The sequence below is a fragment of the Pholis gunnellus genome, assembly GCF_910591455.1.
Source record: "Pholis gunnellus genome assembly, chromosome: 2".
NCBI lineage: Eukaryota > Metazoa > Chordata > Actinopteri > Perciformes > Pholidae > Pholis > Pholis gunnellus.
Window position 1 is genome coordinate 16,412,548 of NC_136536.1, and position 26,563 is coordinate 16,439,110.

The 26,563-nt window shown below is 44.1% G+C and overlaps 3 protein-coding genes across 3 annotated transcripts; 2 read left to right on the forward strand and 1 right to left on the reverse strand.

The window, feature by feature from the left end:
• Window positions 1–1,548: 1,548 nt before the first annotated feature.
• emp3b (epithelial membrane protein 3b (MAM blood group)) lies at window positions 1,549–4,541 on the forward strand. The gene is made up of 5 exons (XM_079172525.1): window positions 1,549–1,781; window positions 2,864–2,951; window positions 3,053–3,155; window positions 3,269–3,409; window positions 3,901–4,541. The coding sequence occupies exons 2-5, from the start codon at window positions 2,874–2,876 to the stop codon at window positions 4,074–4,076; spliced, it is 498 nt and encodes a 165-aa protein (XP_079028651.1). The 5' UTR covers window positions 1,549–1,781; window positions 2,864–2,873; the 3' UTR covers window positions 4,077–4,541.
• A 398-nt stretch (window positions 4,542–4,939) lies between these two features.
• On the forward strand, window positions 4,940–10,538 carry zmynd12 (zinc finger, MYND-type containing 12; the record flags this gene model as incomplete). The annotated part of the gene is given in 9 exon segments (XM_079167624.1): window positions 4,940–5,118; window positions 6,515–6,638; window positions 7,369–7,548; window positions 7,551–7,593; window positions 7,596–7,780; window positions 8,044–8,166; window positions 8,249–8,342; window positions 8,946–9,091; window positions 10,407–10,538. Coding segments are annotated over 9 exon segments (1,167 nt in total). The 5' UTR covers window positions 4,940–4,978.
• A 4,286-nt stretch (window positions 10,539–14,824) lies between these two features.
• rimkla (ribosomal modification protein rimK-like family member A) lies at window positions 14,825–25,881 on the reverse strand (the record flags this gene model as incomplete). The annotated part of the gene is made up of 5 exons (XM_079169676.1): window positions 14,825–15,336; window positions 15,972–16,175; window positions 17,455–17,541; window positions 19,389–19,619; window positions 25,719–25,881. 5 exons carry the CDS (start codon window positions 25,879–25,881, stop codon window positions 14,825–14,827), a joined length of 1,197 nt encoding a protein of 398 aa, XP_079025802.1.
• Between the last annotated feature and the right edge of the window lie 682 nt (window positions 25,882–26,563).

Genomic DNA, 26,563 nt, shown 5'->3' on the forward strand with positions numbered 1-26,563 from the left:
TTTTTACTTCCATGCAATGTGCACGGTGTCGCTGCAGTAAGTAACGGTTGTTATCCCTCATGTGGAGTTAAAAATCTCTGCTTTCCAGCTACCCATTCTTCCCAAAATGTCTGACGAGGAGGAGCAAACGAGGGTTTGTGTAGAACAACAGCCACTTGCATTCCTTTTGGCCACGCAAGCTCACTTGTCATAAAGATATGGTTAACGCTAACTAATATCAGCATATTTGCTGACCACGTCGTGCTATGATAGGCTGGTAAATAACCAGCACCGGCACCTGTGATCACCCGCAGCCCTGCGTAATTAGTTAAGTTAGTTTCAAAGTTACAATTAGTGTAGTTTACGTTCAGCTAACGCTAGCTCGCTAACGGTAGCCATAGCTTTCTCCAGTGACCGCTTGGCAGCAGCGGGTGAACGCTGCGAGGGTTTCGTTGTGATAACTGAAGGCTGCTGCTTCAACGGGGACTTCTTTGCGTTGGAGAGCCTGAGTATGCAAGGTGTCGCTATAGTTAGTACTCACCTTTCACAAGGTAAAGGCGACCAGAAAGCCAAGTACCGAGGACAGGCGTGGCGAAGTGAATTGGCTTCTACTAGCACCTAGGCAACGGAGCGTACCATTGGAATAATGCAGGGGGACAATCGGTCAGGGAAGTTGCAAGCAAACAAATGGTGGTGTTCGTTTTGGTTTAGAAAGAGGTAGTCCGGGAATATTTTTATTTTAAATGACAGTTTTGCAATTTGGTGCAAGTCCTAACACTAAGGAGTTGTAACCGAGATAGGGTTGACCCGGGTCTTGACCTGGACCCTATGCATGGACCTTATGGCAATTAAACAATCTTCAAAATTGGTTTCGTCCATGGCAACCAGGGAGTAATCCAAAAGAGATCAATCTTTACCAATATCATGCTTTATTCACTGTTTTCAGTGAGAGTTAATGGACATCGATTTTGATGAAGTATGCCCATATAGAGCCTTATGAATCCTTGATTTGTAAACACCAGGGGGCGACGAACAAACATTAGTCTTTTTCTACAGGGAGGTGAAATATCAGATGTTAATGTGATGAATACTTACTACCAATCACCTGATAATATTTAGAAATTATTTATTTATAGACTCAATGGAGGGATACTGGCATTCACATAAACTTTTTCAAGTATATCCTTCTTACTCTTTCCCTTTTTAACGTAGATGAAAATGCATAATTGGTGTTTTGAAACTTCATGTTGTTTTGCTGTGGCCTCCACTGACCTTACTACATCAACTAAGGCATGTGTACATTGTCTCCCCCACCCAGATGTTTGCTGGGTGACCAGTCCACTCTCAAAACTCATTATGTTCTGGTTTAGAAATGTGTTATGTTGCAGCTGAGTGTTTATTTTTCATATTTGCCCCAACAAGACTGGAGTCATGAATGGATGTGACATGGTAGAATGATCATCATGCCGAAAAGCATTCCAAGTGGACTGTTTACAGAGGAGGGATTTTCCTGTGGTTTTGTGGGCCTCCACTGCCCATGGGTGGGTCTCTTTTGAGACTTTTTTTGGAGGGTGATGTTGTGCAGAGCGATTACAACGCACAGCAAAAGAGAGCTCTGTTCTGCACAGAGGAAATGGGCGTGCTCCTTGGAAAGTTTGGATGGAGTCACTGTAAAAATAAGGGTGTGTGGTATGGCTGGAAAGGAGAAGACCACCAAGAGGGACAGAACGTTGTAATAGAGTGGTGAAGCTGCTTCTACGCAGCTCCTGAGACCTGATTCACAGAGACAAGCAACACACAGGGTAAGTAGACGGATGCTTGACTTTTCATATGATTTCAGTTCATAGCGTGTTAAATCATGGTTCCAGTTGATTTTAAAACAAAGATGTCTTTATGGTGATTCTTCACGTCTTCTAAGAACACAAGTTCTAAAAGTATCCGGGAGCAAAAGAAATCATGCCGTCAAAAGACACATGTTTTTATCATCACACATTTTGTGTGCCATTGCTTATTTTGATAATAAATCTTACTCATTGTATCTGTGTCATTGGTGTATTTTATTTGATTCTTGCACTAACATTTTTTTCATAACCATTGGTTTTGTTTTTAACCCATTTTCACGTAATGTTTACCTTTCATTGCCTTTCATGTGATGGATGAAGTCTAGTGTAATGACATAATGTTACAGTGTTGTGACTCCACCGCCCACCCAAATGGACCTCTCCTACAGATAACGATCTACACAGACAATATTTGTCTTTTATTTCCCTGTCTTTTTCTCTCTCGCTGCATGTCTCCTTATTGTGAACTGAAATCATTTTCACTAGAGCTTTGGTAGCCTCTGAAGTGGTCGCTTGTGCTCTAGGCTTACTACTGTATAGGTGCAAATGCCAAAAAGCTTTGTAAAATCATAGGCTTTCCTCAAACTATAATTCTCAGCTTTAATGAAATCCAAATGTAAGTTGAATTACAGACTGTCTACCCTATATACGCAATTACAAAAACAGCCATTCAGAGGGGTAGAGAGATTAATTGGGTAAATATTTTGGTGCCGTTTAGATTCCAATAGGCCCTCCCAGGTTCTCTGTGGTTTGCTGTGCGATGGCGACACACAGCCCAGTCAAAGAGGAGTTTCAGAAATAACTCATTTCGCTCTGTTTTGAAGCGTGGTCTTACGCAACACAGAGTAAGCTCTGTTCAGCTACTCAGATTTTCCTCTTTTTTTTTCTTCAAGGCAAAACAAGAAAGTTCCCCAACACTGAATTTCACTGTGGAACCTACAAACACGTTAAATTGGTCGCACGCAATTTCCTTGCTAACCCGTTATGTTGTATGCAGTTGCTCAGGAAGCCTATATTGAAACAGTTTTGTTTGTTTTTGGCAGGGAGTTGAAAATGGCCTACCTGCTTATGTTTGTGACCCTGCTGCATCTCATCACACTGGCAATTCTCTTCATTGCAACGATGGAGAAGGTAGTAGTCATATTTAGGACAGCGAACAATCATGCCCTACATATTCAGCTGTATGTGCAACATATCCAGCTGTATCAATCACGTCTAATCTCTCTTTAAAGTCCTGGTGGGTGTGGGATGGCATGGAGAACTCCGACCTATGGTACAACTGTAGGTTTGACAACTTCACAGGAACCTGGTTGTGTGCATCCTCCAGAGAAACTGGTAAGCAACAATGTCTTTTTCATTACCTCTACATATGAACATTTCCCTCCAAAAGGTAAAATCTGAGAACTAAGACTGTTTGTTTAGATGTCAGGATGTTTTCTTTTTCTCAGAGTGGCTTAAGGCAGTGCAGGTCCTGATGGTTCTCTCAGTGGTCTTCTCCTCCGTCTCCTTCTTGGTGTTCCTGGGTCAACTGTTCACCATGTCTAAGGGTGGACTCTTCTACTTCACTGGGCTGTGTCAAGTCTTTGCAGGTAACAGTGGAGTGAAACAATGTCCCGCCGACATGTCTCAATATGATGATATCATTTGAAAAGGCTTGCTCTGACAAATCTATTAAATAAGCTACATTTTAGCCCTCTAAATTTTAGATTCATTTATATAATGGTATAATCCTTGAGTACAGTGGCTGTACCTTTAGTTCACTCTTAGTGATGGCTAAATTGGTACAAACCTGTGTAATACTGTGGATCAGGTATACATCTGATTTGTATACATCTCTATTTTTTAAGTCTATATTGAAGGAGTCACGCAAACACATACACAGATTTTGCGTTGCTTGCAGATATTAACATTTCTGTGACACTGCCGGAAGTAAAAGTTAGTATGTTGTGATGTATTCATGTTGTTTTGCTCAACAGGTGGTTGTTGCTGTCACTCTATTGTATATGACATTAATCATATAGGTAAACGAAATGAATCAGGTTAACTAAAACAAACTTCTTGCCTTTTTTTTTTTTTCTAGGGCTAACCGCCTTTTCTGCAGCTCTCATCTACACATTACACAATGAGGAAATCCTTCAGGACTCCAGAGAACTGACATCTGGACACTTTGGCTACTGCTTCATCCTGGCCTGGGTGTGTGTCCCCTTGTTGCTGTGTAGCGGGGTCATATACATCCACTTGCGTAAGAAAGAGTGACCAGAAAAGTAAAAACAAAAACAAAAAATGTTTTTTTTTTAGAGGTGCAAAGAAAAATAAAAAAATGAATTGACTTCTTGTTAATCAGAAATGTTTTTTTCGCAGGAGTCACAAATGCCTATATGATCATTGCTCAGGCTTTGGTTAATCTGATCGTGTTTTTATGGCCTACATGTATTTTTTTTTTTCCTTTCGCAAACATTGAATCCTCAATATCAATCCAATATATAATGCTCCCCTTTCTATTTTTTACTATAAGAGGTTTTGTTGTGCACTGTTGTCCTCTGTTGACCAAGGAAGGTAAATACCAAAGCAGTGTTATGTATTTTTGAATAGTGTTTTTAGGTCTTATTAAGCATTTTAATTACTTTTAATTGCACCTGCCTGTAGAGAAAGCTGAAAATGTGTATATTTTTGTACCTAAAGCTGATATTAAGAATATATTCAGTAGCTGTTTGAAATAAATATCACACAAAGAAAGAAAGTGTGCAAGTCTATTGTTTTCATTTTTGATAATACATTAAATAAAACGCACATTTGATACCATTAAAGCTGTACATTAGACATTACTTGATCATATTAAGAACATGTATCCTACATTACATGCACCACGTAGACTACAGTGTTGTGTGTGTGTGTGCGTGTGTGTGTGTGTGTGTGTGTGTGTGTGTGTGTGTGTGTGTGTGTGTGTGTGTGTGTGTGTGTGTGTGTGTGTGTGTGTGTGTGTGTGTGTGTAACGGCAGCAGAGAGGAAAACTGCCATAGCTAGAGAATAGTTGCATAGCGACCGTAAACTTTGAGTTTCTGAACAACCGGCATTCGCTGAATCAGTTAATTTGGTTGGAAAAACTAGCATAACACTGGACGTGTGTTGACCCATTTTAAACGGGCTTATTTGTGATAATGCAAGCTCAACCTTGTATAACGGGGACAACATCAGAGGTAGTTCCTCTTGCCTTACCCAAAGGACAGAAAAAGTTGTGTGAACTTTGTCAAGGAGCAGCGCGCCTGCAATGCACCAGCTGTCGGGTCACCTTTTACTGGTAAGTTCGAGTTGTCCTCGACATGACACAGTGGGGCTGTTCGTGGCTGTCGGGACATTAATGGTGTGAGAGCATATACTCAAGATAACTCGTCTAGTATTCTTGTTTGTGTGAGCGTGTTCAAACCACGTCTGCGGTGCGGACGCTAGGTGGCAGTGTTCGCCATATTGTTTCACAGCACACGCCACAAGAGAAACCATGCACGTAGCACGTCGGCCGGCGTGAGGAGCGACCACGTGACTGTGTCGTCAGGAGGGAGAGGAACAGCTGGAAATACAATCACCAACACGTTTTTTTGTTCATGTGACTGGAAGCCCTTGCTTGAATTCGTCCACCTCATCTCTTTTTTTCTTTTTTCAAATGAAGGTCAACAATACCGTTTGGAATAGGTGGACAACTCTTCAGAGTCAATTACAGATCAGAAGATGGTGCTCATTGGGGAGTGAGGAGGAGCACGTGGTGACGTCCCTCCCTGCAGGGGTTTATGTGAAGGGATGATGCATTAAAGCCAGTCTCCTAAAAGGAGCTTACAGACACTTATTGTGCTTGCTTCCCTCTCTGGCTTTTAAAATGAACTACACATTTCTTGAGTTAGATTATGAACATTATAGCCTACATGTCATTCAGCTGTACCTCAGAACAAGGTATAGAGGGGAGAAAACAGGAGTTTTTATCAGAACTGAAACAAATACAACAGTTTATACATGTTGCTAGTTAAGAGACTTACTTACTGTGGATCATTTATTATTATGCAATATGCAAAGAAAGCTCAGCAGAGACAAGAAAGTATGACCCCGCGACCCTAGAAGACCCCTTTTATTTGTTTGCACACCAGCTATGTCAGTGTTGATGTGACGTGGCCGGATCGCTGTCTGCTCGCTGCCTCTGTCCCAAGGCCAGAAACACAAATACACTGGCGCGAACACACATGCTCTTCAGTAGAAGAAGAAAAAAAGAAAGGAAAACCGAGACAGTTTCCACAGAAGTATGCTGGAGAGGAGAGCCAGATGAACAAAATGACAGACCAGTTATGTAATGGCATACAATTTAGCATGCCCTCTGTGCACTCAGATGATGTTTTCTAAATGGGATAGAGGCTCTGCTTTGGAAAATGTTAGCAAACCAACTGATATAAACAGTATAGACGCATTTCCCTCAGAAAAAGTTGTGGCAAAGTTGTTCAGAGAACATTTTTTTTTATCAATAGCTCGATTCCTGAGCCAACATTCCCCACATTGTGCCCAGAGGGGGCTGAGAAGAGGGGAACTGAGGCAATGAGTTCCTTGAGGCAAATGTGCGATGTGACATTGAGGCTATTTGAATAATTTTGACTTGAAGGAGGGAGTCAGCTCGGGATTATAAACATGACCTGAAGTTGCACTCCTGTATTCCTCAGTAATGCAGAGCACCAGCAGGATGACTGGGTGGGGATCCATGAGAGAATCTGTCAGTTGCTGGTTCCCATACGCACCCCAAAAGTTCTCCAGCAGGCTGGCCCCAATGAGACAGAGCCTAATAAGGTGAGGACCTATGTGATGCATTGGGACCACATGAACACACAGACGTCTTGTTTTGAGTTTGAGTCTAGTTTACGTTTCTCACTGTCAAGGAAAATGCAACGAATAACATGAAATCTGAAATCTTCAGGCCATTTTTTATTTTCTTCTGACGGCCTAGTGTTTGGCTTGCAGGTTTTTTTGTTTTAGCCGTCATAATTTAATAAGACTTAAGTTGCCGAATCCAAACCCGGAGCACACGATGAAATAGTAGAATTAACTGTCTAACAACAACAAAACAGCACAGATTCTCACAAATTCAGACGCAGACTGTGTTATCTCTCAGGAAACAGTAATGGTAAAACACACAGACCTTTGCTATTACGAAATAAGCTGAGTGAAAATGTCATAAAACACAGAATCGATAAGTGTAGAGGGATAACAAGGCTTCCTTACTGCACTCTACACTGTTTTAGTCTCAGATCTCCCCTATATAGTCTTTTATTTGAGCAGGAGGTTGTCATGTGCTGTGACTGACATAAGTGCACAAAGTCATTTTTTTCCTAAAGTTAAATTGAACATTGTTTTCTGAAATTTACATCAAGGTTCCTTTTTGCTTTCCTAGTCTGCTTTCCAGAGCGAGTTCCATCTTCAGTGGTCAATGTTTGGATGTTACATTGGTGATATTCAAGCTCATATGGGATATTCCTGTCATTGCTGTCAGTAAAAAGAGTGGTTTTGGTTCCCTGCTTAGGTGGAGCTGATTGAGATTTGCAGGTCGGTGGCTCAGAGCAAGCTGTCTGAGGGGAAACACCGGGAGGCTCTGCCGGCCGCCCAGTGCTGCCTGCGCTGCTCCAAAGACGTCCACGGCCCCAGGGCTGTCCAAATGGTCCCTGCCTACCTGCTACTGGCTGAGGCTAACATGGGTGAGGAAAGAGCTCAAATCATCTCCGTTCTCCTTCCCCTTATATGATGTTTAATGTGTGTATTTGTACTTTCCAGGTTTGGGTAATCTAGCCCTGGTAGCAGAGCTCTTGGCAAAGGCAAAGTGGGCAGTGTTGAAGAACCCGGAGCACCCAGTCCCCCACCGGCTGCACAGGAGCCTGGGCCGCCTCCACGAGGCGACTGGAAACCTCGAAGCAGCTCTGTTCAACTTCGCAAATGATGTCCGTGTGATAAGTAACTCACTCACCAGAGTACATTAAGTCTTTTCAACTGTTCAGTTACTTTGTATGCATTGTGAGAAGCAAAATGAGCACAAGTTCCTGCACTTTGTTCACCATATGAACTTGTCTCACAGCTTGTAAATACTTTTTTAAAATCAGAACAGCATAATGGTGTACATTGTTGATCTCTCAGGACCACCAACATTGGAAATCCATATAAAAATACCTCCTATTAAAGCTAATTTCTCTGATTTTTATTTCAGATATACTTTGCCAGTGAGGAATATGGTCTGCACAGCACTGTCGTCTGTGGCGGCTACTTTCTCATGGCTGGTGTGTTTGCCAAACAGGGGAAAATGCCCCTTGCTCATTCCTTGTACTCTAAGGTAAAATCAATCTGATGTGATGAGGCAATGTTTTTGTTTGTTTATGTGCTGCGTGGTTTATCTTATATTGCTCATATTGTAGGTGGCACAAACTTGGCACGGCCATTTGACCAAACTCCTGGAGACCCACGCCCAAAATGTCCAAGATCCTGCCAGGGTGTTGGAGCCCTCTTATGGTTAGTCTTGTCATCAAACACTTTGAATGTGATAAAGAATCACTAAAAAAATGCATACATTTAGGATTTGCCGCACAATTAAAACAGAAAAACTCAGAAAATGACATCACCAAATCCATCATTCGCTCCGCTCACTAAACAGCAGGGATCTCCATTGGCGTATCACTAAAAAACAAACAAACAAGGACAATAGTGCCTACGTTTATCTGAGCTGTCTTGCTGTGCAATCCGAAAGCTAAACCCCAGATTTACACTAGCATGCTTAGGGCTGACCTGAGACCAGTGCTGCTGACACATCTCTGGCTGTGCAGCATCCGCACCACTAGCCTCTATCGCAGTTGCTGCCCTACATATGATTCTAAGCCTGTTAGCTGCCGTGCAAATTTCCAAGGCTCTCTGGGATGTTTACCGGGGAAAAGTGGATGTGGAAGCTTTAACAAACTATACAGCAGACGCAGACAAGACCAGAATTTTATGTGGATCACGATTGAATTAATTAGGTGTTTCAATCTTCAAATATACAGTGTACTTATGCTCAGGGTAGTATACTGTAAAAGTTAACGAACATACGCAACTTTGTTTCTATCCCTGACTTTCAATCAGACGCAGCCCAGCGAGTTGAAGTGGACGATTTGTTAAAATCCTTGTTGGAGTTTGAGCAGAACTACTCCAAAAAAGACTCAGCTCAGGTTGCACTGGTGGCCCACTGCCTGGCCATGCTGTGGTTCCTCGGAGGAGACTCCCTAAAGGTGAGTCACCTGTCCAGGTGTCCAGGCACTAAAGGTTTGTTTTGACACAGTGACACAGTTCCACATTTCCCCTTTACACGCCTGCTTTGGCTGGCCGGACTCAAGACGGGATTATCTCTTAATTGGTAAAGCCGTAAAGATGCAGTGGGAATTAGCAGGACTTGATTTGACTGTCTCTCTTCTCTGACGTCCTCCAGTCTCTGTAATGCCTCGGAGGCTATTTGTGTGTGAAAACCGCACCTCTTTAGATGTGCGACGAATGAGCAGATCTCCAGTGTGTCACGCCAGTTTAGAGAATGGGAGAAATGGTGTGTGGGTGTGTCCATACCACTGATTCTACAGCCTGTACCAGTGAGGTGACTGCCACAGACTTAAAACCTTGTTGGGGTCTTAGGTTCAGTGGGTCCTGGGCAGGTGGGGATTGAAGATTAGATAAGATCTAATGGCAAAGTGCAAGTATAGCCTCACTCATAGAAGCAGACACGACACCACGACTACTATCAGTGTTTGTGTTCTATTGTTTCACACTCATGTTTCTATCTGGTGGTTTGGTACAGCTGGATGAAATACAGTTTCCAAAACTCTTTGAAAATGGTGACTTTTCACTCAGGTCAAAATGTTAAGCAACATAGGAAAGTTAGCACAGTTACTTATAAACTGGCAGCTGTAGGAAGAAGGACAATGGCTCACCAGGATGGTGTTACCTAACTAATCCCGAGGGCCTGATTGAACAGTATCTTTGATTACATATTTTGCTTGCCTTCCTCAATATGGAGTTCGTTGTCAGCTATACCATGTGCTCAACCTCTGTGCCATCAGGCCACAAGTCTACTGTTTCTGTCTCTTTTCCCTTATATTTATTGAACTACAAAGTAAAAAATAAATAATGCACAGGAGCCTTGGTATTCACGACTGAGGGAGCTCTGGGTGGATATTACACGAAACACTCACACAAACACTTGAATAACACTTACACAATGCATAGCTCTTTACAAATTGCAGGAATTCCACGGATTCCACTGCAAAGCTCAATGAATTCCACATGGTGCCTGTCATGTTTCCATCTAAGCATGCATGGTTTTGTCAGCAGTATAAGTCAGTGCTTTGATATCGTCATTTTTTCTTGGTTCCTAACTGTTATACAGTGCAACAACGTACCACATCAGGTTGTCGGAGGGGTTAAGTGGGATAAGTCAAGCCGACCAGGTTGCAATCCAATTTTCAGATATATTGTTATATAAGTCAGCTTTACTCTCCCCGGAGAGTCTAACAGCTGCAGCTGCTGTGTTTGTTTCCGTTTGTGTGTGTTTGCCAGGCACTGGGATTTGGCAGCACAGCCCTGCAGGCCAGCCAGCTGATACCGAACCATGACCTGACAGAACCGATCCGGGGCCTGCTGCAGCTGGTGCAGAGTCTACAGACAGAGCCACACACTGGTTCTGACTAGTCACAGTACCGGCCCCGCTGATCCCCTCTGCTTACAGATGTGCTTCACCGGGACATCTGTTTAGGCCGACAATGATTCACCCGTTCAATGAATTAGAGACAAATAAAAGAGGACAGAGCTTCTGATGTAATGTGGGGTTTATCCAGCTGTTGTGAATTGGTATTGTAAGCGTATAACGATAAAAGATTGTTGCTCAGTTACGTATCTTTAATAAGCATGTAAAAACATTTTGATATTGAAATGCTGACATAAGGAGGAGGAGACTCATTTTCATTAGTTTTGAATAATGACTCATCTTTATTTGAATCTAAAAAAAAGAGGGATATATATTTACATCATTATGCACATTTGTAAATAACATGATTTCGGGATCATTTTCGTAACACTGTCAGAATGATACAGAACAGAATATTGGTTCGGGCATTTGCTAAAACCATTTTTTTTTTGCGCAAAGTTTTTTGCGTACCTCGTATTTAGCAGTCCAGAACCTCATCATCTATTCACCATGTTATGCAAATATAATCCAATGTCTATAAATCGTCAGCGGAGCATAAACATTGCATTTTCCTTCTGCAAATCAAAGTACATTGTAAACCCACGCAAACCTCAGGTTCGTTTTAAAACACATTGACAAAAAATGAACCCGACGATTGCAGTGAAATTCTTCATATTATATACAATTCAGAATGTTTTTTTCATTATATCAAAACAAACAATCACCTTTAAAATCATCCCACTACTAGTGTCACTAGTACTGAATTGAACAACAAAAGGTTTGTTTTTTTGGCATTCAGATTCATTTTCATGTGTCGAGAGGCAGCAAAACGTGGAAACACTGGGATTTCCACATATTCCCTTTTTAATTTCGGAGCCAAATATACATTAGCAGCAGTTTGGAATTAAATAGTAACCTTGTGCTCTGTTGTGTGCTGTCGTACACAGTGACCAGTCCAGAGGTCCCAACACATTTGTTCCAGGCTGCCCAGGCCCCACACAGGCCAACACACGTCATGATTTGCACACGTTTTCTCTTCCTTCCCCGTGTCACTACCACGCAGTGCCCGTTTCTTTCAGCAGCATCCACGTCTTGTATGCACTTTATCATGGCCATTGTTGCACAAACACCAAGCAGAAAGAAACACCACCTGAACTGGGATCGTGACTCAACTATGATCCTCAAACCATTGCTCCCAGAGGGAACCAGACAATGAAAAGGCATTGTGAAAGTTGTTGGGGCACAGTGCTAACCCGAAACGGCTAGATGTGCTCTGTGTGCATATGGATGCTGTGTAAACTACAGATTGAAATAACAGGGCTGTAGGAATGATACGAACATTTCACTCTTTCCTATGGCTGGCTTGTCAAATGTGAAGGATATGTGATCTTTGATCTACATTTACGGACACAATGTAGAAGGACACAGGCATCAATAAAAAGACAAAAGACTTTTCAAAAAAATAGCGGCCAACCACATCTGGAGATAGTTCGCTCATACGAGCGTCTATCTCGGGATGTGACGTGTTGATGGATCAAGGCCACCAGCCCTTGCATGTCAGGAGAGTGGACATCAGCGGATTTCACAGTTTGTTTGTCAGATACTTTCATTATGTAGATACGGTGACGTCACAGGCGTGCAAATGGTGCCATCTTCTCAGTGGAGCCACTGTGAGCACTTGACAGGCAGACTTAAAGCTGCATTCCCTGTTGTTTCGTGTTCAGATTTGGCACCCTCGGGGCCCCTGTTAGATTCCAGGCGGTTAGTAAATTTGGCCCACAAAAAAAGGAAAATAAAATCAAGCTTCACAGCGGTTTCACTTTATTGAGACAATGTTAGTGCACAAAACCCACTTTTCTTTTCTTTAAAAATACTATAAATTAGGAAGAAAACAAGGAACAATATAAAACAAGCAAGGAAAAAAAGTGAATGTTAACCATGGTATACACCACATTGTCTCATACTGTAGTTTACAACCTTTTTTTCCGTTGTTTGTGTGTCTTTTTGTCTGCCTGTAGGTAAGTGTAATGTTGTTTTTTTGACATGTCTCTAGCTTCCAATGGATATGTCGTGCTTTTGGGGGTCAGGGGTGAGATCCAGGCTGCTTCCCTGAGTAGTGTTCAACAGAAAGGGTTAGGAGTCTAAAAACATGGACGTCACTACGTGGATCTGAAGAATTTGTGCTTTTGATCAGAGCTGTAAATTCTTCTTCTTACTGAATGACATTTACACCAGAAAACCCGACCTCTACGTTGATAGCTATCTCCGAAGGCGTACAAGGGGGGGCGAATCAACTGGAACAAAAACCATACGCAAGAAGCTCTTGGCCACTGAAATCCCTGGATTTGTTTTTCTTTCGTAAAACGTAACATTCTAATCAAAGAGACTGCAAAAAATATAGTTCCCATTTTTTTTATTTGTACATCATGCCAACAGATTTGTGTGTGTTAGGTACTTCATTGTTATCAAAAAGTAAAACAACAAAAGTTAAATCTTACAAATCATATGACTGTGAAAACACACCTGACCAAATCCAGAAATGTTAGCACCAAATTTCAGTTTCAACCTGTTCAGTATTGCAGGTCTGTACAAACAACTTTGTCCACTTTAGCCAAAGAAGATTTCAATGTTGGCAGTTATGTCAGCCATTCCAGTTTCATCCGCCTGGAAACACTAGTATGAAGCTAATTCACTACCTAAATATGTACATAGAAGAAGCTAAAAAAAATAGAAATAAAAAAAAATAACACTACTACCATTTTAGCTCTTGGACATAAAGAGAAGGAACACCTGGTGTATCAGGGGCCACTTGAAAACCACAAGGATCCTGTCTGATATGTACTGTATGTCTGTATAACTATGTCATCATGGCAGTGAAAAGTCACCGTTTTGAGGTATATTTTGTTCGCATGTGTAGACGCAGCTTTCACACTGTATTGTGTTTCCTAAATATGTCATCTGAGCAAAAACAAAAAAACAAACAAAACAAAAAAAAGCATCTGTTTATCATAAAGTGCTATTGAATGAATTTTAAAAAGCCGCAGGCTGCTGCTGCTGGTAAGGCTAATCAAACAAGCTATCTATGAAATTAAAAACTAGGATTCGAGTCATGGCACTCGATTCATTTTTTAAAATGTTCCGGGATGCAAGTCTAAAACAGGACAGCGATTTGTTGTTCCTCCCACCTCGCTCAGGTTAGTGCAGCTTTGCTGACATTTATATTCGCCTGCTTCACTCACAGTGAATGGACACCGTGTCAGCACCCAGGATGACTCTCTGGTGCTGTGGGGGTTTGTAGTCTGGGCTGATCATATTCCTATTGACGCATGAAAGGGAACTCATGCTGACAGCACGACGTCAGCCTCTTATTTAACGGTAAGAGTAGAAGCTCTGGCTACATTTAACACATTGGCAATTCAAAATTGGGATTTTAGTTATCGGAGCCTTAAAACATTGTGTATACATTCTGTTGTAGTTGGATTTACAACATATGACATATGTAGTGAATTCAAGTCTCATTTCAGTTATGAGTAAGAAGTAAACGTGACATGGAATCCAGTTGCTGTAGGACGGTCCCCATACTGTTCTGTGTCCTTGAGTACTACATTGCTACATTGGAACAGTATAATGTGCCTAGCATGAGGATGTATTCCTCTCCCAAGGAGCTAATCACTTGAAAAAAGTGACTTCATTTTGCCTCCAATCCACCAAACCAGTCCCCGCAGGAAACCCCCTTTTTTATGACAACATACTGTAGATTTGCCTTTAAATAATAGAGTAAAGTAAGGATAAAAATATGGCATGTGCCTTTTATGGGAATCCCACGCCCAATACAAAAAACATAGTTACCTTCACCCTTGCTATTTTGCAAAATAGAAACTAGGAGAGGCCAATTTGGCAGTCATCTTATGTACTATATATCCCACCACCGTGCCGCCACCCTGCTTGAGTGCGAGCTAAGTTTGGGAAGTGGGGTTTGCCGTTTGGGAGTAGAGGTGCAACGTGAGGAGAGTCAGGGGAGCAGCCTCAGATCTTTGTTACTTTTGACAGGAGTTAGTAGCAGAAGGCTCATGTTTTGTATTTCTGTGGTTCGTGTCTGTATGTGTGTGGAGTTTTTCGTTTTTTTCCCCCCTCTGCTCTTGTTTTGCATTTAACATTCTATGTTTTCATAGTTTTTGGATTGATATGTGTTTTAAAAAAGAAATGTCTGTTGGCATGCGTACAGGTGTGTGTCTGCGTGTTTTTAATATGTATTTGTGGTGTTTGTGTGTGCATGAAGCTGCTCGAAATCTTACTCAGTCAATAATTTCATTTCATTGGCGAGAAGAGTGTTGAAGTTGTAGGCTGGATCGGGGAGATCGGGGAGGGCGGGGGCTGTGGACTGGCGGGGCGAGGACTGGGAGGGCTCGGCCAGCTCTGGGTCGCTTTCGCTGGAAGTGGAACCCACGCTCATGTTGCAGACGGCCTCGGGCAGCGAGCCACCGCCGGTGGGCACGGGGCACACCTCCGGCTCGCTGCTGGTCTCGCTGGTGCTCGACACGACGGACAGCAGGGACATCTTACGGGTGAGGCGGCTGGGGAGCATCGACAGGGCGTAGTCGGCGACAATGCCCGCCACGTCCATGCCGCAGGCCTGGTCGAAGGCGATGAAGCCCACGTTGGCGTTGGCCTCGCAGACCACAAAGGAGCCGTCGTTGAGCTGCAGCAGGTCGATGCCGCACACATCCATGCCGAGGATGTTAGACACCTCTATGGCCAGCTGCTTTCCCTGCTCGCTCAGCGGGCACATCATACCGACGCCGCCTAACGATCCAGAGAGAGACATCAAACTGATTAATACAAGAGCAATATTAAAACATACAGTATATGGGGATGATATAAGAAACACCACATCAGATCCACCTACAGTCAAGTGTCAACATGATCTGTTTCATAAATGCAGAATGATGGCTGGTGTCCTAAATATATCACGTCACATTCCAGCATCCACTAGACCAAACCTGTCCGTGCTCTGACATTGAAAAAAGCAGTCTCATCAGCTGGAATGCTGTCACTTGATGTCTCCGGGGGCCGTTTCAGGATGAGCTCGTTGATTTTGACCAACGAGCTCATCCTGAAACTGGTTTGTATAGCTGATGGAGCACTTGATCAATCATTTAGAAAGACGATTTAATCGTTAAATATTGTCCTCGTATACACAAATGATTAGAACAGATCCCATAAGATCCAAAGGATCATTACATCAGAGTCAAAAGAAAAACATAAAAAATAGTTTTCCAAGATTAGGATCCGTTCCAGTCCGACAGTGCTGGCTTTGGTGGTGACTGTGACGGTAAATGAGGGTAAGGGGCAGCGAGTTTTCAGCAGTGTAATGTGTGTGTGTGTGTGTGTGACAGTGCTCAATAGTTGAGTAATTCAGCGTGTCACCGTCTGCCTACCCAGGGAGCAGTTGCTCTGCATGCGACCATCGGTGGAGCAGCGTAGCATCGAGCCGATGACACGGCCACCCACCAGGACCACCCGGACATCGCGGCCGTGCGACTCCTTGACGTACTCTTGAAACAAGTAGGGGGTGTCGTGCCGGATCAAGTGGCACAGGTCTGTCAGGTGGTGTTTGTCCCGCGCCAGGAAAACAGCCTTTCCTGAGGGGAAAAGGAGGAGAGATAAGATTAAAGAACAAAAGGAAAGATGAGCAAGTTGTAAGGCTGTGATGATAAAGTAGACGGGGTTTTATGTGCACATGAAAATAAGATGAGTGCGGGGGTCTGACATTTTGCGCAATATTAGCCGAGGTTGGATAACTTCCTCAAAGTCCTGCTGACAAGTAGCTGCTTCTGCTGACCAAGTCTCACGCCAGTTCCCGTGTCCCCTATAATAGATGGGACGCTCCTCTTAGCAGCCACAGAATTGCTTCTCACAGAGGATAGAAAACGCCTGTTTTAATTAGTTCCACTCGGCTCCGTCTCCTGGTTTGTCAAGCCCTGATCCAGCACCAGGGAAAATGTTGCGCGTGCTACGTGTGTGTGTACATTGTGAGTAGGTGACAATCCAAACAAGATGACAAGGCAATCCGCTGGTAACATCATGAAGATGTGAGGACGGACAGTGGCAGGCACACCTTACAAAAACAAGACAAGCAGGAAATCATGGTCCTGTGACTCACTGAGACACATGACTACTGTGTCTAGTACTGGTGGTACTAAAACATTGATTTCGAGATTGGGCACACGAAGTCATTCACTTAGTTTTGAATTACAGTATTTCACATCCCAACAACTGGCCAGGAAAATCACATGACATGTGGGATCTAGTATTGGCCTGATAATACAAATGATTTGTAATTGTTTGCAGGTCTTTATATTTGCTCAACAGAATAAAGGAAAGCCGGACTTAAGCCAATGACAATGGTTAAACACAGAGGGGAGGAAAGCAACGCTGGAGATGCAGAACTCCGTAAAAAAAGGGTCAAGTTAGTGGCTGACCAACGGCTGCTTTCCCTAACAATGCGTTATGGCGGCTGCCTGGGCGAGCCACGGTGCATTGTTATCCCTCGGCGAGTCCTTCATGTGTCAATTACTATGAATAGGAAAATCCCAATGGGTCAGCAGACACTGGGGCTCATCTCCAACATCAATGGCAAGGCTCAAATTTCCCCACACAAGCCCCCTGTGAATTCATGCAAAATGAGTGAAACCCGGGGTAAATTTACTAGGGACAGACGTGATTAACCTAGCAGCCATCCTGCAAGCTTCTGTCGCAGCACCGGAGTTCTAATGATTTAACACTGTCAACGAATTTCATGTCGGGGTGGACTGAGCTGCCTGCAGCGAAAACAGATTTCTTTTTTCTTTTCTTTGATAAGGTGTGGTGTGGTGAATAGAGCTGGTGACAGGAAGAAATAGACTTAAGAAATAGTCTTACCTCTGTGGCCACGTGCATTCTTCACCACCACAGGGTAGCCCAGCGGCTCTGCCTCGTCAATCATCTTACGGAAGTTGTCATGCCCTCCTGGGATACGCCATGCACACAAACACGCAGCAGACACACACCCAGAAACATGCACCCACACAGTGGTGTCAAAATATATAGTTTTTGTAAAAAAAAAATGAAAAAAATAACGTCCTTTGTTTTGATAGCATGGTTCACACATTACAGCGGGCTGAACAGGGTGTGTGTGTGTGTGTGTGTGGGGGTGGGGAGGGAGGGAGCACGTCGCCATGGCAACAGAAGTGACTCAAAACAGCCAGGCTGTAGGAGCGTTGTCCTGAGCTTGTAATCGTTTTTTTTTTTTTTTTTTTGCTGCTTTGCTTGATTCATGAGATTGTGGAACAGAGCAGTCACTGAGGGATGCGTTGATGTGGAGCAGCTGACCACATCTGACTTTGAGTCAGAGTGGCAGCTTGTGCAGCAACAGATGTGCTTCGGCTTGAGAAGCGATTGAAAATATTGAAAAAGAAAAACGAGGTGTAACTTCTTCTTTTTCCTCTCCACTACTCCACTACTGTCTCTCTCTCTCTCTCTCTCTCTCTCTGTTTTCCTGTCTGGTCTTATCTGGCATTCGCTCAAGTGAACAGATGTGAACTGCCCCGTCGCATGTTTTTTATTTTCCAGATTCACATGTGTTTTTTCAGTGAGAGGGAGAAAGAACAGAGGGAGCGGAGGAGGAGAGAGTGGGCAGCAAATGTGGGTCCATCCACGTCATAAGCTGCTGAGGTGGAGAGCACAGGACGGAGAGCAACGGCATCTTTTATTTTGAAAAATCATGAGGGGGAGGGGGGGGGGGGGGGGGGGGGGGGGGGGGTGTTGAGGGGGTGTTACATAAGCTCTCCAGCCGCTCTGCATGCATCGCCCGGCCTACTGTGCAGGGAGACGGATGGAATGTAGGCCAAACACCCACCCCTCCTCTTTCTTTCCCTCTGTCTGTTTCCTTCTCTGTCTGCTCTCACAAACACCACACCGCCGTCGGTTTTGTCTTAGAAAATCAGCAAACTACAACCAATAAAAACAGCAGCCCGGCTTGTGCTTGTGAGGGCCGCATCCCCACATATCAACAGTGGTAACTTTAAGTGCACGTGGTTTAGTGGACAGAGGATGTGACTCGGTATGTAAATGGGATTTTACTCTCTGTTGTTTGAGTAACTGCAGTGGTGCAGTGATTGTCTGACGAATGGCATATTAAACTGTTATACAGACACGTGGACAGAAGCCTGTGATGCGACTAATGTGATAGAAATGTCCAAAAAAACAACATACTTGACACAGCAGTCATTTCACTGTAGATGATGCAGTTATATTCCCCTATAATTTGTTATACATACTTGCAGACACTATTGACATCTATCATAATATAATATATAATAATCTATAGCTTGTATTTACTCAATATCACTTAATTTGACTAAAACACAGCCATATCATTGACATAAGCAGCAAGGGCTGTCCGTATTTCTTTGAAACACAATCATGTGGGACATCATTTCATAAATAATTGATGGCTGATGTATGAAAGAGCTGAGGCTTTGAAGCAAGCTTGACTCGATCTTTGGTTCAGCAGGTGCTGTGACGGAGACGTCTATTAGAGCCAGGGGTTTCTGTGCTTATCCGTCTGTGCACTTCTTTATGCGCTCCGCTGAGCGAATTACAGTCTGCACTGGACCCCTAGAGCCATTTATAAAGGTACAATGCAGCGTGGACTACTTGTTGTCCACACACTGGGAAGTATTAATGAAGCCAGTGGCATCACACTTTTCCTCCGCTGACTTGTGGACTGACGCCTTAGTTGCAACAGCGCCGTGCCGCCACCACCAAAACGCCAACACTGTGAAAAAAGGATAAACTCCCAAGTATTGATTTACCGTATGAGAAGGTGTCCGGCAGAGGCACGCCGTGGCCCGCCAGCTCCTGAAAGGTCCAGAACTTGTTGACACAGTTGAGTATGGCCTGGGGACGGTTGATCAGCCGGCAGCCCATCTTCTCCAGGTGGCGCAGCACGGTGATGTCGCTATCTGACTGCACCCAGGGCGTGGGCACCCGTACCACCACCACCTGTGGATAAGATGTCACCAATTCTTGCTCCACTCGCAGACCTGGAGGTTGAGACGGTTGGGGTGGTGGAGACAAGAAGGCCATCATTAAACAAGTATCCAAACCTCTTACATACAGGAAGTTCTTCAGAGCACGCAAAACAATTCTGAGCCACTACAGCGAGACCGTACTCTTATCCGGAGCCAATCTACAACACCTTGCTTGTCTTCTGTACTTGCCACATGAGAAAAGCAACGTGTCATTGTTTACAGCTACCATTACATCCCCCAAAGTCATATTCACAGGAGCTGGAAATATTGGGAAGGGGGGTCGGTGAGATTTGGAATCCACCATCTCCTGGTGGAGAAGTTAACTCTTCCTCTGAAGACTCTTTGTGGACATTGCTGCAGTCGTTCCCCGCACAGCTCAGACTGAGAGTTGGCCGGGTTACAGGACCGGGCAGAGGCAGCCAGCTCCCAGGCTGGTGGTGTTAAGTCATGAATTTGGAAGCTGCCTCGCTAGCTGATACGATTATTTACATGCTGCCCGTATCCATAAACAGTACTCCCCTGCAGCGCTGCCAGCTCTCCTCTGCCTTTTGGCCTCGCTGACGTGCTAACTCTACACACTACCTCGTCTAAATGTAGGGCAGTGGGGTAGCCAGAGATGTCTGAAACCCCAAGGGTCTTGAATGTAATCACACCAGAACACACTTCATGGAGAAAGGCATGGTTGGAAACACTATATTGTATTTGGTAATCAATTTTTATGAACAAAGCTAAATAACAGTCTTTAGTGTCTGTTATCTGAAATGTAAGGTGTTTTGTTGACAGACTGAGACATTAAAAACCAATTTCAGACACCACTTTATATATATATATAATACTATTGTAAGCTTAGTAAATACGACGGGCTAACTGAACAACTAACTTCCCTACTCGCCATCTCCAGTCTCTATCAACAGCTATCTGGATCTGCAGAACAGAATACAGTTTTGATGGAATATTGGCTTGATATTTGCCAAACACAGATGGCAAATTCACCGGCCAAAGCCAGAGATTTGGCAGCGTTTCACTGGTGACTGGTGTTACTTTGTCAACCCGGTTGAGAGGAGGAAACAGAGACAGACTGTGAGATTCTTGAGCAGGCGATGCCACCCAACGGCTCATCGGGAAGAACAGATTGGGTGACAACCAAACCTGTGTGTTCGTGTGGGTATGCACATATATATATATATATATGTGTGTACGGGATAAAAGGGAGGAGACACATTTGTCACTAGCACAGCACTTCCATCTCTAACCATGACCTGAATTTCAGCCATCTTAGAATCTGCAGGCTCACAATAGAGACAGCGCCACTGGCTGAGATCATCAGAGGTCACCAGAAGCTTGATGGTTGCTGCATATGTAATAAGAACAGACAGCTGCTGATGTGCCGGCAGATGCGCTGCGCCTCAAGCTCGCATGGTGTGCGTATGGTGCGCGCACTATGGGCGGGGCCCAGCCAGGCACTCGTTCTTCTTCTTCTTCTTCTTCTCTGTGCAGAGACAGGTAGAGGAGGGAACAAGGGACGAGGCAGCAGGCAGAAAAGGTCAGGGATGTCTTGTAGCCTTAACACAGAGGAAGGGAGGGAGCGAGGAAGGGAGGGGCATAAGAAAGCAGTATGAAGCCATGAAAAGACTGCCGCCCCTCCCTTTTTCTCCTCCTCCTCCTCACAATCTCAGTATAGAAGCGGGAGGATTTACTGTCTCTCCGGCCACACTGCTCTGATTGTGCAGCTACTGAGAGCTCTGAGAATGGTATTACAGTGGGAAGTGTCAGGGGAGGCGGCCGCATGCTTTTTGACAGACAGTATTCTCTGTTCATGGTGCTCGTCTCCATCTCCAGGGGAACCAAACAGAGACAAACGATGCAGCCAGATGAATCAGTCCTATTCATGTGTGCAAGTGTTCGTGTGCGATGCACTGTACGTCATGTGACCGTTTGCAAAAAGACATTCAGAAACCCTTCCTGACCATTTTGGTGTACAACAAAGGCCACATGCGGGTTTGTGTCTCCATTTAGTGTGGACGTGATCTGTTCACAGTGACAGCGGATGGGATTTTCTTCTGTCCTCTATGACAGAGCGTGGTGTTTTTATGGTTCAATGGACTGTGTATATATGTGTGTGTGTCCATTTTCAATCTGCCCGACAAAGCGAACAAGCATTACAAACATTCTATGCATACCGCTGCAACGTCACAAAGCAGGCAATGCTGTTGCAACGCTAGGCCGGCGGGTCCGGTCTGGGTCTTGGTATCCTGTCTTAATTAGCATGATGGGGCAGCAGGATTCTCCACAGTTTCCTCTGGTTCGTTTTGGGCTAACAATGCCTTCAATGGACAATTTGCATATGTGTCATCAGTAACTAACATCAGACAAAAAGAAACTTATACTGTAGGCCTGTACTGTGAGGCCAAGCATCGGCACAGCACAGCCAAGTGAAGCCGAACACTGAATAAGACATTTTTTTCAGGCGACCCAAAAGGTTACAATAAACTTTCAAGAACTGAAAACGCACCGTGACAGTTCTGAATATAATAAAAGCTCCCAATAAATAACTCCCAGGTCGGCCGTGGAAGCGGAATCACAAGGTAGCCACGCCCTGGAGGATAACCCGCTTATTTTACTTTTAATGGGACCGTGACTTACTAAACGAACATCATGCTGTATTAAAGAAGACGAGGGATTGAGATCATGAACGATGTTTGAGGTGATACATCAGGTGAGAAGTAGTCATTTTCTATACTTTCTGACTTCTTTTGGCTGATTTAAACTGATGAAGTTCTGAAAGGAATGAAACATGTTTATGAAGATTGTTTTTTGAAGGTACCAGTTTTCTTTGACATCACACATGCAGGTCAATGTGGTGTGCAAGTACTACAGTGATGACTTTAATACTTTAATATACATTAGTCATATATATATATTCATATACTATATGTGTACAATGAAGTAAATTGTTATTAATGAGTAATGCAACATGTCATTATAAGGTTTGTGGGAGAGAATGGAGGCACTTTGGTGGCAGAGTGAGTCTGTACACAGTCTTGCCATGGCAATGCAATGGCTATTCATTACCTGGTAATACTGAACAACTTTAGTGTGGGGGCTGTTGTCAGCTTGTGCAGCGAGCCGTTTATGTGGTATGACAGGAAAATCAGGGAAGAAAATGTAGGAGAAACATTATCCTTTCCTTAATATTTGTGGGTTTGTGGTAACCTGCAGCTTCCTCCCAACGCAGTGAGTTTGTACAGCGTTGCAACATCAGTCAGCGTCAGATAGTATGACGTTAGAAGGTTTGGTGCAGCAGACACTGTCCTCTTTGACTACTGCAACTACGCAAATTACAATGTGCTTATTAGCGGTATATGACCGTATATAAAAGAAAAGGCTGAACACTCAACACAGCTGGTCAGATTTGATATGGGAAAGATGTGTCAGCCGCTCACCCCCTGATAAGGTGCTGCTGTTCTTTTCTATCAAGAGGAAAAAGCTACTATGAGCCTCTTTGCGAAACATGTAAATGTTCCTGACTGCATGAGAGAACTTGCAAATGACATTACAGCAGGTTATTTAATGATGAAACTTTCTTTTTTTTGGGAGGACTCCGAAGGATCGTAAAATATCCGATATCTGTTTTAACATCTTCAAGCAGCACAAGCCATAAAATGTCAAAATGCCTCTGGCTCGCTGAATACTGGTTTGGCTCCCTTCGGTATGTGTACTTATCTCTCCTCCCGGGGCCACATTGAACCCCGTGACCTCAACCTGAGCAGGACATACAGGTGTTTGCTTTCTGACCCACCCTAACAAATACTTTGTGTCCAGGAACTGTTTTTAGTTCAGGTTGTTAATGTAGCATCTACTGCTAGCGTAAAGCTCATCTTTGAACCAGCTCTGGCATCAGAGTCTGTTTCCCATCATTTCTTTTAACTTAACCTCAACATTGTTTGTTTTGCTTTTGTATGAAGTGGTGAATAACTCTTTGGTCAGTGACCAAAAGGGCCTTATTGATCACACGATAGTGACATAGAAACAGTAAGGATAGTACACACTCACTGATGTTGTACAGTATGCTTATGCTGTATTGCTGTCTATCCACACAGCGATTCAGACAATCTCAAAGGATATGCATGTTACAAGAGACTGGCAACGTTATCTCGGTAAAGACGATGCGGTCAAGCTGCAGTTTCCACTGGAAAGTATCTTCCAGCTCCAGAGTTGCTGTCGTCTATGTGTAAATGTAACGTGGGTTAATTCAAACGTAGATAAAAAACAGCTGCACGTAATGCTCGGTGTACAGGGCCAGCATGCCTCCACAGAGTGTGTGTGGCAAACCCACAACGTGGCTAATCTGTCCGCTGGCTGTTAATCTGTGATGTTAAGCCAAGGCTCAGAAGACGTATACGCAGACTTGGGGCCAGGCTGTATTACAGCTCATGCTAACGGCCCTGCTCCAGTTGTGTGTATCTTGCTAAGCCACAGGTCTAGACAGCCGCCTACCTACCTGTGTTGGCTAATATGGTCTCAATTTCAGTATTTCCGTGATATATTTTAGCATTTTCTGATGATAAGCATATTCTTTAGATAAGATCTTGATATGGTAGCAGAAACAGCGTCATAATGTGATGTTCTCTATACAACTAGCCGTTTACAGGATTTCCTTATGTTCACAAATGTTCCTTTGGCTGAACTAAGGTGTTAAAAAGACATGCGATTTCTTGAATCGGAGGATTAAAGCCTTCCGCTTTAATACTCCGTTGTTGGCGTATGAAGCTGTACAGTAGAGCTGATGTAACAGCATCATCGGTATGTCGCCTGCGAGGGACGTGCTCGCTCAATCTCGCCCCGATTCATCCCACATGGTCTCCAAACTATATTCAGCATCTGCCAGTGCCAGCCTACACCGTTTATGTGTTAATTGAGACCCGCGCGCCTCTCATCTGGTGACACCGGCCCCACTTCACACCGCCCCGATGAATTCCATGTGTGTCTGTTTGTCGAGAGTTCCTACTGTTACCATCTCTTTCACAAGGCCTCCTGGGTAAATAGTGAGAAAGTGTTGTCATCTCATAACAAGCTGAACTCAAACAATGTGTTCTGGACAAAGCAGTAACAAAATGTACATAAGATCTGTCATTGTGACACAATGTGGGTATCGTAGATACGGTAACAATATACAGAAAAACCTGTGTGTGTCAGATGAAGCTGATACACACAGGGCTGCCCTCCACCAAATCAATTAGTAGTCGACTAACACACCTGTGATTTTGTTGGCTAATTGATTTAATCGATAGATCTGTAAAACTGAGTGTCTCTAATCATGTAAAAAGATGTTATGTGCACACGTTTCTCTGCATTAAGTCATTCGAAAGATTAGTCGACTAATCGAATAAGAGAGTTTTAATAATCAATCTCCCAATTTAGCAATTTATCCAGTCACATTAATAAACAAGCGCAGGTTATGGCTCCATTTGCTTCATGTTTTCCCTCCTTTAACCTGTATACTTGTTTGCACTCAATTTAAAGATATCAATGTAGTTGCTGGTTGGATCTGGTGTGCATAACATCGTGACCTCTCACATTTCACAGAGTCAATGTTTTAATTGATCACTCAAACACCACTAGTCCACATACGCCCCTTTGTATGTGAAGCATGTTAGCATGCGCCTCCTATGGGCTGTGGTGCCAGCACACGAGAGCATAGCACATTGTTTTAATTACAAGTCCTCTGTAATAGTAAAAAAAAAAAAAAATCCCCTGTTGCCTTTGTGATATTAAGTAAATCGTATGATCGACGGCATTGCCGGGATTGTAACGTATTCAGCGAAATCAAATCAAGCATCCTCGCGCCCCTCTGGAGGCACTCTCGCTGGAAAGTGGGTTAGGCGGTCACGTCTGTGGTTACACTTCGCTTCCTTGCTAGCAGGCAGACCGGGCTAGCCCTTCCTTTCCACACAGCAGTGTGGTCCCCCAAACAATACCCGCCTGCCATTACAACTTTGTGGGACCACGTAGATCACCGCTGATTCCCGAAACGATCAGCTCCACTGCACCCGGCCATGTGACACAGCCCACGTCAAGACGCACCGGCTGCTTTAATTGTGTGATACTTGCCTAATTGTCCCTCGCTGATCGTTAGCACGATCTGGTCCATGAGAAGCGAGCGGAATTCAACGTCCTCGTCGGCGCAGTGCTCCGTCAGCGCCCGGAGGATCTGAACCTGAGGGTATTCCTGGCTGATACGGCGGTCGGTCACGAACCAAATCCGAGAGCACATTCTGGATGCGTGGATTAAAGTACAAAAAATATAGATATCCGGCACAAAAAAAACACACACACACAGTTGTAGCTGTGCGAGGCGGCAGGTGTGTGTGTGTGTGTGGTGATCCGGGAGCTCACACAATGGAGAGCTCGGCGGCTAGCAGCGCGAGCAGGTTGTGATGTGGCTACAAACAGGACCACGGCTCGTTGTCTGGACCGAACCGGCTAGGACGAACGGTCTTCTGTAGCTATCACCTTCGATTGCCTTCATTTGCAGCCATTTAGTCTCCCCGTGGTGCAGCTAGTTGAACCCCAGGCCGCGCAAAATTCGACAATAGTGAGCCCAAGATAACGGTGTGTTTACCCGCAGAAACGTGTCCCTTTTCCGCGGTTAACCGGCTCTCGGCGCTACTTGCCCGCCGGGGCGAACAAAGCCAAAGCCGTGCCGCTGTAGAGTGTCCACTGTACGACTCAAAACTACCAATGAAGTTTTCCCGCGATCGCAGCGGTATGGTAATGCGAACCGCAGACTAGTCGGTTTAGTACAATAAGCTAGCCCACAACCACCACCCTCTCTCCTTCTTGTGGCTGCTGTCCACGAGTTTTGGTGCTGAAACGTGCACGAGCTTCGTTTACAACTCCACTTCTGTGCGTGCCCGTGCACAACAACATACGGGGCCTGCCCCAAAATAAAAGTT

Bases quoted from the DNA above. Each gene is read 5' to 3' on its own strand.
- emp3b (XM_079172525.1), top strand. From the start codon at position 2,874: ATGGCCTACCTGCTTATGTTTGTGACCCTGCTGCATCTCATCACACTG. The intron at 2,952-3,052 runs GTAGTAGTCATA...CTCTCTTTAAAG, and splicing joins TCATTGCAACGATGGAGAAG to TCCTGGTGGGTGTGGGATGG. The intron at 3,410-3,900 runs GTAACAGTGGAG...TTTTTTTTCTAG, and splicing joins GCTGTGTCAAGTCTTTGCAG to GGCTAACCGCCTTTTCTGCA.